The sequence below is a fragment of the Dermacentor andersoni genome, chromosome 6 (assembly GCF_023375885.2).
Source record: "Dermacentor andersoni chromosome 6, qqDerAnde1_hic_scaffold, whole genome shotgun sequence".
In the NCBI taxonomy this organism is placed as follows: domain Eukaryota; kingdom Metazoa; phylum Arthropoda; class Arachnida; order Ixodida; family Ixodidae; genus Dermacentor; species Dermacentor andersoni.
This window is the reverse complement of record NC_092819.1, coordinates 25,289,048-25,302,776: the sequence shown is the minus strand read 5'-3', so window position 1 is coordinate 25,302,776 and position 13,729 is coordinate 25,289,048. Positions and strand designations below refer to the sequence as shown.

The 13,729-nt window shown below is 46.7% G+C and overlaps 2 protein-coding genes across 2 annotated transcripts in view; one reads left to right on the top strand and one right to left on the bottom strand.

Moving 5' to 3' along the window:
• The window catches only part of RpL24 (ribosomal protein L24), a 493,457-nt gene that overhangs the window by 150,653 nt on the left and 329,075 nt on the right, over positions 1-13,729 (top strand). The gene's annotated exons all lie outside the window — the stretch shown is intronic.
• BRWD3 (bromodomain and WD repeat-containing protein) overlaps positions 1-13,729 on the bottom strand; it is a 78,308-nt gene that overhangs the window by 26,806 nt on the left and 37,773 nt on the right. The window contains exons 16-23 of the mRNA XM_055065968.2: positions 8,912-9,137; positions 8,453-8,617; positions 7,761-8,095; positions 6,416-6,556; positions 5,328-5,404; positions 4,800-5,229; positions 2,304-2,600; positions 484-694 (exon numbers count right to left, since the gene is read on the bottom strand). Coding sequence (XP_054921943.1) covers positions 484-694; positions 2,304-2,600; positions 4,800-5,229; positions 5,328-5,404; positions 6,416-6,556; positions 7,761-8,095; positions 8,453-8,617; positions 8,912-9,137 — 1,882 coding nt within the window. The remainder of the gene's footprint in view (positions 1-483; positions 695-2,303; positions 2,601-4,799; positions 5,230-5,327; positions 5,405-6,415; positions 6,557-7,760; positions 8,096-8,452; positions 8,618-8,911; positions 9,138-13,729) is intronic.

The following is a 13,729-nucleotide window of genomic DNA, read 5'->3' as shown; positions in this document are numbered from 1 at the left end:
ATACATTTGGCGGGACCAAAGGATGAGTTCAAATTATCAAATTTTTCTCATTAACGAGGGTACTGAACAAAAATTGATTTGGCAACACGACCACCTGTTTGGTAAGCTGCCCAAACCATTCACCACTGTTGAGATTAATCTCCTTTGAAAGGGTGTCCTCAAAAAGTGCAGTACACCTGCCATGGTGGCATAGTGGCTATGGCATTGCACTGCGAAGCCCAAAGGTGCGGAATCAAAGCCCGGCTGTGGTTGGCTGCATTTCAATGGGGCTGAAATGCCAAAACGCTGTGTGCGTGCATTCAGGACACGTTACAGAACCCCAGGAGGTCAAAATTAATCCTGAGTTCCCCACTACAGTGTACATCATAATCACATCGTGGTTTTGGCACGTAAGACCCCAGAATTTATTTTTCATTTGAAAAGTGCAGTGCCTACCTACTGCCTACAAGGAGGAAGAGAGGAAAATGCAAGACAGCAACCTACGAGGCTTCCAGTTTCGGCGCATAGCTGTGTCATAAGTTTGACGCAGAACAATGAAGTCAATGACGTCCGGCATGTCATGGTAGCGAATGTCAAAGGGCTCGCCATCCATCTGACTCCGGTGAGGTTCGATGGGCACTACACGCAGGCAGCACAGGTGCACAGGTGGACACAGCTCAAACTTCACGTCCAGCACACGTAAGAGTTCCTGCTCCTGCACACACATAAACATGCCAACACAGCATTTATGAGAGAATTTCGGTGATGGCGCATCTGCAATTAGCCCTCACATTCTTTTAAAGCTAACATTCCTTGCAACGCACAATACGAAGAAACTACTTCTGTCTTAAATCTCTGTCTTGAAACTCCTACACATTGCACAAGCAATGTGTTTCATAATTAGGCTCCTTCGTTTCTGGGTTTTTATGTTGTTTGAAAATCGGGGGGGGGGGGGGGGGGGGGGGTAAAATTGGGTGTTATGTTTAGAAAGAAAAACCAGAGAGAAATTTTTTTTTGTCTGGTAGCCCAGAGTCCGAGATTTTCCGGCAAAATTTACAAATCATAACACGTGTAATATTCCCTTTTTGGACACAGATGCGTATTCACTCACACAAAATTTAATGACAAAGAGAGGTGCTTGCAGATCACTTGTTGAATTCACATCCACTAAACCTTATTGTCAGGCATTATTAATACATAAAAAACAAAACAAATACAACAAATAGAAATGGGTTTGGCTATTTCTTACTTTGTTCTCTGCACTTTTTTCTAACAAAAAAAAAGTACTAAAGGTTGAGCATAGGGCATGCTTCACAGGAGGTGTGATGCTTTTCTTCATCTTGCAAGACCTTGTTGACGTAGTACATCATCATATGCATTAAGAGCATTTGTATGTCCATCCTAGACCTGCCAGACCTTTCATTCTTGTCTGTTGTGACACTGGTTCACAATATACGCTCTTGCAACAAAATTAATGGAATTACCCTTCTTTGTATGCGATGAATAGTTAGGTAAGCATCCTGACGTCATAGCTACCATTCGAAATGCAGAGCAATGTAAGTGCTGCATTTAACTTTCTAGCACACTACCTTCATTGAAATATATGAGACATGCTGAACGTGTGATGCAATGCGCCAATGTCATATTCATGTAGACATGGCATTTGTAGGCGCTTAATATATATATATATTATGAGACCGTTTTCGCTGGAGTTTTAAGTGAAAACAAGGTATATACTATATTTAATATGTTAAAAACATGATATATCTTGACCACATGCTCACCAAAGGTAGGCAGCATTCATTAGTTTTGTAACAACTGCATTCATTATCCTTTACGAAAGGGAAAACTTCGGGGAAAGGTCAGGTCTAACCAGATTTTCATACATTTCGTTCTGGGTGCAAAAATTTGGTATTATCGGGTTTTACCCGAAAACAAAGGACCCTATTCATAATGCATTTTGCAAGTATCTTTCAAGTGCAATGTTTTATAGAAGGTTGTAGGGTTTCGGAAACACATAAAGGCTAACTTCAATGAAATTTTGGACCACATAAAGAGTCTAGTTCCAAATTAGATGGTGCTCGCAACGCGCAAAAAATCTGAGGCCATGTGATGGGAAGAATCGCATCATATCCACTAACGACCAGGTGCGTGCAACATCTGTTGAAGTGCCATTTATGGCCTGTTAATAAGAAAATGAGACAATTACCAGCCCTGCAGCTTTGCCAAGATAGCTTAACATTAAATACAAAAGTTTTGTTTCAGTTGGCCTTTAACGCTGCTTTAGCAAAGATCTTGCCAAAATCTAGCAAACGATCACTCACCCTGAGCCGGTGTCGCATCCAGGGCTGGGATTGGTCCCGGATGTGGTATATTCGGCAGCGTTTCACAGCCTGCACGTACGACTGGTGTCCCTGGTGGAAGTATACCACCTCGTCGCCAATCTGTGGGAAGTAAGGTGTCTTGCGTGGCACCATGTCCATCAGCCACTCCGGGTGTCGCAGAATTTTCTCAGACGCACGCTTGGAGCTCTTTTTTGATTTCTTGCTGCGACTGCTCCGAGGTGGCGTCCTGGCTTCCTCATTCACTTGAACCTGTGGCACCTGTCTCTGGTTCTGCTTCTTGGGGAGGAAAAGAAATGCAACGAGGTATCAGAGAAGTGCCTTCCAAAGAAATTAACAAGGTGTTTTAGCATGCTGTCATCGCTCTGCCAATGGTTACTGCTACTGTTTTTGCCACCTACTAGCTTTGCCCTCATTAGCTAAGCCATGCCGATCACATGCGTGGCATGTAGTTCAAGCTTAATGGACCTAAATAAAGATCTACTGGCAAAAGTTACAACAACTAGACTTTCTTTTTTTAATTGCAGCAAACTTCACTCAAACTGGTTAAATCCTGCATTTCCCATGTTTGAAAACAGACGGTTTCAACTAAAGCATCCTCTTGATTCACAACAATAACATTGCCATGAAGTGTTGCAAAAAAGACCAAAGTTAGCATCCACATGAAAGATGCGTGAAAGTAAACTCATGCAGACTATTTGGCATCATTAACTGCTCCATTGAAAAATAATAAAGATAATGGCGATCTCATGCAATGTGGGAATCTGCGCACACAAGGCTTTCATCAGCCAGCAAGGCAAAATGGCACATTATGACAAGAGAGGTGCTGCAGATTTCATTGACGGATGTGTCTCTCAGTAACCACAGTGTACAAGGCAGAGAAAGCCGAACTTTGATTCAGCACTTTTGAAACATGTTGAATTACAATACACAACATACTTTACCTTGAAGAAACGTCCCACAGTGTGATGAGAGACACAGAGCAAATTTCCGTGCCAAATGCATCCCGTAACTTTTATCTTCATTGTCGAATTGAATTCTGAAGTTTTACGTGCCAAAGCCATGATATGACTATGAGACATGACGTCTTCATTGTCTTCATCATCAGCTAAAAAATGTGCTTGCTCATTTTTCATAAGTAAATTATTGCTATGTAATGTGCCTAATTTGCCAAGTGTCTTAAAGCACTGGCTTGCACGAGGAAAATTCATAAAGGTGTTTTATTTTGCCTTGGCATGTGTCTGTGGCTTAATGGTTAGAGCATGGGGCTTCTTGAGCTGGGGGAACAGGGTTTGTAACCAACTATCGGAAACAATTTTTTTATGCAACTATATTTGCATGCGTCAAGGTCACCCTCAACGTCACATAAACAGCCAGACAAAGCTATGTGCATACAAACTCAAAGTGGGAGAAAGAGCCACAGAGAACTATTGCTTTAAAACCAAGCCTGCATTGACACGGGCATTTGTGCCACCTTGACCGGTTGCTCACTGTTTGCTAACACCCTTTTCTTTTTCACATGCATGGCCAACATCCTATTTGGTCGATTCCTTTCACCATTTACTTGAAGTTAAAGTACACTTTCAGTTTCAACATCTTTGACTTAGTAGGATAGCTGGGCTTCAGTTACAGGCAAACATGCACTATACCAGATTTCTTAAAAAGTATTAAAAAAAAAAAAAAAACCTGGCTAATGCCAACATACTAAATGATCCAGCATTTCTTCTACTTCCTCAAATCTAGTAAAAAGACTTGCCTTTTTGGCAGTGCAAATCAACACACAACAGCTTATATTAAAAAAGGGCCCTTTCTTCTTTTTTTTTTTAGTGCTACTGTGCTGCTTTTCCAAGCACCAGGACGAACTAACGGGGGATCACTGAGGTGAAGAACGAAGAATTAAGACTGTTCAGGTCAGCTTTCTCCAGCTCCACAAGATTGTCAAGTGGCTTTGCTAAACCACGAATAATAGTGGCACATGTTCTTCTTTTAAGCCAAGTGGGCTCTGGTCAGTGTGAATCAATATGATCTTATTTTGTTTTCATTCTGACCACAAATTACGGTTGTTGAAATGCCTCTGCTTGCTTTCCATTATGACTTCTATGCACTCCTCTGGCATGCCCGTGTGATGCACATGGGTATTAACATGCTTCCGAAGATGAATGTAAATGACCCTTTCCATAACTGTAAAGCTAGCTTTCCTTCCTGCGAGGCAGATTGCTCAACTAATGGCGGAGCAGTAATTTTTGCCAAGTGCATGCCCAAGCACAGTTTTCTTGTGTTAAAATATGAATATGTAGATGTGGTTGTCGTGATGAAACCATGTAGAAACCATGGGCAGCCAGCACTTCACTTTCCCATGAACAATGACCGGTGATGCCCATAGTTTGGCAAATATGAATTGCAGGGAAGCACACTTATGAATTATCAAAAGGTGTCTATTAATGTCAGCTGACAGTGCTGTTTTTGAATAACACTCACTGGAGGTTGCCTGCTGCTACCGGCTCCGGATGAAGAAGGTGTTGGGGTTGTTGAGGACGATTTTATGGGAGGCTTTTTCTTGCGTTGCTTTTTGCGAACAAGGTGCTTTTTTTTCCGTGCGCGAGCTGTCACCTCAACGTAGTCTTCATCACTGTCCACTGCTGCTGCTTTATGTCTCACCGGGCGGATAGTTTCAGCACTGTCATCGTCATCATCTGAAATCTCGTCGTCCACCACGACATCGTCTTCATCAGAGTCATCCTCAACAATAGATTCTGCTTCTTCCTTAACCCTCCCTTCATGCTCTTCATCATCGTCATCTTCCTCAGGTCGCTGGATGATTCGCCGCTGCTTCTTAGGACTACTCTTAGAGGCAGCCTTGCGAGACTTCGGTTCTTCAACCCAGTCTGAGTAGTCAGAGTCACTGCAACTATTAAATAAACAAAAAAGCAAGAAATAAAGCTAAGAATGGTGAACTTCGTTGCTAAGAATGGTGAACATTCAATTGTGACAAAGACCTATATTCACCTTTGACTGCCTTCAGAGCTTTCAGAAAAGACTGCACCGGTGTCTGTAGTGGAACTCAAGCTGATGTCATCGGGATCCTACACAAAAAAAGGTTTTTGTCAGATCTGCACTTTTTGGCGTCAAGTCAAAGAGAATGAAAGGATATGTTCTTTGTTCCATTGCTCACTGCTATAAGTTTCCTTTGGCAACGTACCAGCATAAAGCAAAATTTACCCAGAAAGTTCTGACACGCTCATTTTTTTATGTTGTGTTATCTAACCTCCCTTGATACAAAGGATGAAAAGTGGCACCACTAAGCCTGTTATAGGGTACAACACTTCATTGAAGCAAGCTTTATCAGTGAGAACAAAGTGTAGATAGGCACTTCATATTAAAACACTGGTTAATTTCAAGCAATCAACCAGAAGTACTTTAGCCACAAGAATTCACAAGCACTTTGCTCCAACACCACATTCCTTCTCACTCACAAATCAATTCAATACAATACTGCATCATGCAAAAAGCAAGACAAAATAAACTGCTGCAAGTCACTTCATACTCTGTTACTGATTATATAGTATTTCTTATTTTTCTTACATATCAAAAGAATGGCTTCAGCCTCGGAAGAGGTGAAGTGAGTTATACTGTCGAGTTCATTGAAGTTATTGAAGGCTACAATAGCGGATGGCAACATCATTACATTCTGTTAAGGTGAAGGAGTGGCTATCATAACCACAATGTATTTTTCGAGTCCAGCATGACCTGACAGTGTTGCATTATGAGCTGCAATACCACAATACCAAACAAATTTAAACCGAGAGTGAGCCAAGTGCACAAATAATCAGAACAACATTAGTTGGCACAACAGGGTATGTTCGGTAGAGTCGTGCTACCTTTGTTTTGCAGTGCTACTAAACTGGTTGAGGTTGAAGGTCCAAAAATTCAAGCAAAATTAGATATTAAACTGTGCTAACAATGACTGACCAAACTAAATATGAATGGGTGACACTGTGCTGCAAGGAAGGTGATTGGATTGGTGAATGGAGCTGAAAACCACCAAGTAACACAAAATGGCTAGACCCCAATACAAAGAGCTAATCTACGCTTACCTCGAAGTCATCTCTGGCTAACCTTGAACTGGGAACTGCTCGCGAGGAGCGCGTTTGGACACCAGAGGGCTTCTTCTTGGCGGTGGATCTGGCACGACTGTTATTGACACGGCGTTTGTTTAGCAGCAGGTTTTCACACACCTGTAAAGAAAAAAAAAACATGAATACCAGTCATGCCCAGATACAACAAACACTTTCAAGGTACAAACTGTGTTTTCGGTACCGAAGGGGTCGAAGTAAGCAACCAAAAACGTTCCTGACACCGTGGGAAAAAGGAGAGCTCAGCACGATGCCAGAAACACTGTTGGCTGTATAAGCCGATGGGTCAAGTGTTGAGTGACATTCAACATGATAAAAGTGATCACATCCCCAATAGCCACAGCTTCTATATGGCGAGAATGCAGACAATGACCGTTACCATCACAAGAAACCAAATCGAGGAGAGGTAGGCAAGGAGGTAGGCAAAGGAGTATGGCTCACTGGTTCACTCGCTTATAGCTGCGCAACTGTCTGTGTGTCGTTTTGATTGTCTGTTGCATTGGCACCATTGTGGAGAGCATTAATTTTCTTGACAGAAGATGGCTCTCAGTTACATGCACTATCATCGTCAGCCAGAGAAAGTGCACAAGGAAACTACAGCATAGCTATTCTTTGACAAAACTCTACAGGACCATAGTTGGTCATGTATATATTATAAGAGTGCATTCACTGAGCTTTAGGTGCCAGCTCCTAGCATCGATGATGAAGTACTGCCAGTGACCTCTGGGGAGCAGAAAGCCACATCATATTGGCGATTTTCTTTTTTTTAAATAAGCTAAAGTTGCACTCTGCTTTCGATATGTCCAAGTAGGGTTTGAAATTTGGTACGAGAAAAATCTAAAGAAGTTCACTTCCTTTTCGGGCGCTACGGCGGGCTCTCGAGGGTAAGCTGCACCACCAAAATTGAAAGGGGGGGGGGGGGGGATGCCGGCAGAAGGAAACTCGCAGCGTGGAAAGAAAGGGTTGCAGGGTTAGGACGAAAAATAAGGAACATGATTTCTCCGTGATCGCATTTGGCGTGGACTTTACCCAGGCACCATGCCACCTGGCATCTCCGGGGTGAGGTTCTGATTTAGAAGTGCATGGCGTTGGATTAGTATTTGGATTGCAGGATACGCAGAGTTTTGTGAAGGGTCAGTCTGGAGATAAAGAATTGTGGCATTGCCTGTGGGCGGTTTTGTATTTTTCTGCTTTGGGTTTTAACCTTTAGGTGCCGATTGATGTGGCAAGAGCCACACAACCTTGGGCTCGCAATTAGCATACACGTCTGCCTCTGACACTCAATACAACGGCAGGAATGGCTCACCACTTTGACCTCCAGACTCTGCCGGCGTCGTTGACTCTCTGCATGGTACAAGGCTAGCTCAGCATCAGCCATCGTGGCGGCACGGTGCAACGAGTTGGCTACCAGCGCTGACTTTGCGGCAGTCCCAAGGAAGCAGCGAGCGAGTCGGGAGGGCACAGCTGCGTTGCTGGCACTGCTGCCGCTAGTGCTACCAGACCCAGATTCGGAAGACGGACCAGGCTGCTCTGCATCCCGTGACTGCCAATGGCCCGAAGATTGCCGTACGCCTTCAACATCACCGGTGCGTCGCATTCCAACTCTGCTGTGGTGGCCTCCTGGAGAATGGCCTGCATGGCCTGCATGGCAGACAGGCTGAAAGTTTAAGCTCTCGGTTGTGCACAGTGCTTTTGTTAGTCATAAATTTTTGCAGGAGTTGAGCAGAACAAAAGATACATGATAAAATGACCAACTGGATGAGTTGCCATGGTCAGCCATTACATAAATAGACACAATGATGGCAAGACAAGACATTGACAAACGCATTACATTAGATGTGGCACTTTGTAACGGTCTTTCCGTCCTTGTGTCTATTTGCATGCCAGCCTGCCAAAAGGACATGTACTTCAAGCTGTTGTACACATGAATCATTCTGATCATTCTACTTGTGAAGTATGATAAGCCTGCTTGAGCCAAAGCAGCAGTGAAGCACCTACCCAAATTCAGGCGGGGCTGTGCCGATCGTGGTGGGGACTGCCCTTCAGCTGCTAGCATGTGATCCTGCTCATGCTGCAGCTGCTCAATCATTTCATCGATGGCAGGCCGTTCCTCAGCTTCCTCATCCTCCACAGGACGCACAGGCTCCAAGATCTCTGCTTCACCTAAAGAGACCAGTAGCACACCCAGTGATCTGTCATGCCCGGGAGCCTTGGCTTTCAAAACACAGATAATTGGGTATGAATACAAGCTACAGAATGTGGGTTATCTGATAGATGTATTTTAAAGCCGCAAAAAATGTTAACTCGCATTCTAGGTTCCATTGCCACCGGCAGGAAGGCGTCCACAAGTACTTGTATATGTCTTTTTCGTGCGTGTCCACATTTTCTGTGCCACGTCACCTTCGGTAACCAAGTGCATCTAGCAAGTAAGGCAAGAGGCAGGGAAGGGCTCCTCACCATTAGCAAGCACAGCCACGTAAGGGACGAGCTGCGAATCGAGGCAGTGCTCCCGTCCAGGCACGAGCCGCTGCAGCGCAGGTGGGTACGGGTTGCCATCAATGTCCACCAAGAAGGGTGGTGGCATCAGGTGGGGAGCACACTGGGTCTGTTCGTCCAGCACATGCTGCTGAGCATCACGGATCAGTGGCCGGTAGTCCGTGTGGAAGAACTGCTCATCCGGAACCTGGAGGTTGGAATCGCGTAAACATACCTTTACACCCTGCAACTTACCCAGCAATAACAGGAGAGCTACCTGACAAACTAACACCTACCAGACCGTATATTCTTTACATCAGTCATATATAAGCGTATATAAGCCATCGATCTATATCATCATCATCAGCCTGACTACGCCCACTGCAGGGCAAAGGCTTCTCCCATATGTCTCCAATTACTCCGTCATGTACTAATTGTGGCCATGTTGTCCCCTGATACGCTTTCTTTCTCTTATATCTATCTATATACTGTCTCACAATGAGTTGGCAGTGCAGCTAAGGCTACGAGCCTCCACACGCCGTTTGGAGCTGCGCACTAAAACATAGTTTCCAAGTCATCGTGCAACATTTGCACAGTTAGTTCCCACCTGACGCATGTATTTGCTCTAGATTTTTGGCATAATGCTTCGACAGCAAAGTATTCATGACTATTTAGCACTCTTTCCAAGATCGATTCTAGGTTTCTCAGTGCTTAGCCTTACTGAAAGATGTTGTACTAGTTGCACATGGCGCCCAAGATGTTGCGGAGTGAGCAGCGACAAGCCACGGGCGCTTTCAGATCTTGGATGGAGGCTACAGATTACAATCTTTTGTTTGTACAGTGAAATTTTAATATAACGAACTTCAGGGGAGTGTGGTAAATTGTTCGTTATTTCTAAAGGCCGTTATAGTGAAAGCTAAAAAGTTAACGATTCTGCCCATCAATCCATCAGTTCAGAAGTTGTCACCATAAGAGCTATCCACGAAAATGTTGCTGTTGACATCTCAGAAGCGCTGTTGCTATTTTCCATAGATTCCGCTGCCACGCACTACCAAAGCACCGCATAATAAGAGTGACACACGTGAAGCAGACGCTGACATGGAGAAAACTATGGACAGAAAGGTAGCTTCATATCAACTCCAAGCTGTGACGCTCCTTGCTGTTTGTTTGTTTTTCACATTCCTTGCCGTGGACACAGCAACTGCCTTGCTCGAGACGGGCACCTGAACTATGCCAAAGCACAAGCGCGCGCGTAAACGACACTATCCGGAAAGTGCGAAGTGCGACTGTATGACATCCCCACAAGTATGAAGGTTACATTTCTCCATGCGTGTGGCTAGTACGGCCGCAGAAAGAAGTGCGAAAGAAAGAGGCGTGCACAAAAAGAAGGGTGAAAGAAGGAAGAGACGCACCTCCTCTGCTAGGAGACACTTTTCTGGACGAAGCATGCACTCGGAAAACTTGATGTGTCTTGCCCTCCGCAATAGATAAGAAAAAATCAATATGTTCTTGCCCGCATTGTTTTTTTCTCAGACACAGTCTCGAGTTTTCTGAACCCGTATGTCACTGTGTTCGCTATTTGCGCCTTGTCGTCAGCTAGCCTACTGTTTCGGCTGTCGAGAAGGATACACAGAAATCTAAAAATCCCCGGATTTCTCAATATTACTTTGTATTACTGAGGCGTTGTTCACATTACAAGGAAACTGAATAATGTTCGTTATTCTGAAAAGCTTGGTATTCTGAAGTTCGTAGTACTGAAACATTTTTCCATTGAAACTTTACGAGGTCAGCAGGGGATTTCTCAAAAGTTCATTAATCTGAAAAGTTAATGTAGTGTTCTTCACTTTTCTTCGTATTGCCTCTAAATGGTACCATGGCACTAATCCATTCATACTCCATATGCGAAGCGTAACGTACATATACTGTGGGGATGCGAGACTCTCACGAGTCCCCTGATCTGTTGTTTTTCCTGCAAAGCTTCCGTATCCTGCAGTGCGGCTTCTCCGCGTGGCCTGGGGCCCGCGGCGGTCGGTGTAGTTGAAGCGCAATACGAGAGATGGCGCGAGTGTTGCGCTGCTAACGCCGCCTCACGGCAGGGTTACTTGGGGGTGCAAGGGAGAACATGCTTTCTCCTGGGTTGCGGGCCGGCGAGCGCCACGGACGTCCCGCGTAGGCGCCGATCCATGCTTCTGCGAGACCGTCTAACGTGGCCTCCTTCGAACGCACCACCATTCGCGTGACCGTACGCGCGAACGACCAGGCGTTGGGATCCAGCATGGAGTGAACATATTCGCTCGTTATCCGGTCGCGGTGAGTTGGACTTCCTAGATTTGTCGCGCACCCATCGGCATGTTTTGTGGATAGCGACTCAGCTAGCAGGCATTGATCTATGAAAGGTGCAATAAATGCCCTTGTGATTGTTTGCACTACTTTTTCCCAAGAGCACGGGAGGAGAACGCACAATACTTATTAGGCTTGTGTGCACAAGCTTCTATGCACTCGAAACATGATGTGTGCAAATGACTACTGCTCAAGGCGCAGCCACAGAAACGTTGGCTACACTAAACAGCAGCAAGAAAATTCATTGCAACCGACATCGAACATGGGGTACTCATTGATGTAAAAATGTAAAAAGGAGTAATAAAGAAAATAAGCGACAGAGTGTATATCCAAGGAGAGAATGTGCACAGCCGCAGGCCCTTTCTTTCTCGCACGATGATGGACTATCAAAAAAGCACACACATTCACTAAGAGAAACACCTAATGCAGGAACCGAAACATTTTGGTTAGAGGGCCCCTCACCAGGTCTGGCGACTTTCGGCTGACAAGCGCAGTGCATACAATGCACAAGAACGATTGTGCCTGCAAAGTATTGCATCGCATACGCGCTGCAGAAAGATCTGAAATATCAATCCGGACGTCGTTCGCCCTTCTCCTCAGGGTGACGTACACATGCTAGTGCGCCTACCTACACGTGTTTGTGGTGTGACGTCGCTCGTGGTGGCATGTGACTTCTAAAATTATTCAAGACAACATCTGTTATTTGTGCAATATGCTGCTTGAATAGATGAAAAGTGTGACGCGCAAGACCCGCGGCAAGCCAGCCCAAGACCCATGACGAGGAGCCGCGGTTCTCGGAGGCCAGGCGCGGGATCGACGGTAGTTGACTGAGCGACGAACAGGTGGCGTGAGTGCGGGGAGGACAGCGGCGCGAGCGTGCGGGAGGAGAGTGGAAAGAAGGGAAAAACTCGGTGTGTGGTTGTGTGGTGCGGAAGGTTGGCGTGCCGGAAAATAAAGCGGTAGTTCGGGACCACGTGTGGCGTGTCGTCGATCGTGACAAGTGGGGGCTCGTCCGGGATCTACGTGAACATGGAGACAGTGGACGTTCCCGAACAATTGGTACAGCATCTGCTGGGGCAGACGAGCGGATCTACCATGGAACGCGAGCAAATCGCGGCAGCTGTCAGACAAAGACTGATGGCGGCCGAGGCAGTGCCTATGGGTTCTACGACAACGGCGGCGGCGGTTCAACCGGTGAGCGACTGCGCTCCGCGCTCCACAGGAGGTCAGCCAGGTCAGCCTCCAAGGTTTAAGGGGTTCAACGACCATCAGTCCCCCGAGGAATTTTTGGACCGGCTTGAAACGTTTTGTTTGGTCAGCGGTGTCGCAGCTGACAAGAGGCTTACGCACATTGTGCCTGCTGCGCTGGAAGGTAGCGCGAAGTTGTGGTGGCGATTCGTGAACTCGTTTGCGTCGTGGGAGGAGTTCACTGCGGCGTTTATTGCGGAATTCTCCTCCATTGACGCGAAGCGCCGCTTGAAACAAGAGCTGGAGCACCGGACGCAACATCCCCAAGAAAATTTAAAGGAATTTATTTATACCATCGCGGCCTACTACGACCGGATTGGCGGCGAAGTGCCCGAGTCGGAAAAGGTTGACCGCGTGCTGCGGCAGATGCACCCGCAACTCCAGGATCTGGTGGAGGGAAGACAGTTCGGCAGTCTCGCGGAGTTGGCGAAGGCCGCTGACGGTCTCATGGAGCGTTTCTGGAGGCGCATGCAGTACAAGCCACCACCACCCCCGACTGACCAAGTCGCGAGAGACTTGGCCTTCCAATCGACTATAAACGTGGCCGGCGTGCCGGGAACACAACCCGGAGGGTTGATCACAGCGGCTGCCGCGCCGTTCCAGTATCCGCCGGCGGCATCCCCCTGGCCGTTGCACCCCGCGGCGATACAGCCCTCCTACCACCGAGACCAATTGCACGGATTGGCCGCATTCGCCACAAGGACGCCACATCTCTCAACGCCGTCACAGCACCAAAGGTACCAGCCGCGTGACCAAAGAGAATTCAACTGCCATCGCTGCGGAGGCGTCGGTCACATGGCCCGCGAGTGCCCTACAGGTCGGCGTGGCGGCCCACCCCGCTGCTACCAATGCAACGGGATCGGACATATCCGCTCTCAGTGTACGGGAAACGGGGGACGGTAGGTGCTGCACCGGCAAGCACCTACGAGACTGCGCTGCAAGTAGCGGCCTTGGCCGGCAACAAGGAGCCTCTCCTGGAAGTGCAGATCGGGAGGACGACGTTCCAGGCCCTACTGGACACAGGCTCGAGTGTGAGCTTGCTTGGATTGCCGGCGGCAAGGGTAGCGGTCGAGGCGGGCGCCAAACCCAAGACACAGGAACAAGCACTCCGCCTGGCAACAGGTTGGTCTCAGTCGACGACTTCCCTCAAGTGCAAAATAAAGTGGGCCACAAGCAGCCGCAATCAACGCTTCCTGTGTGTGCCAGACTTGT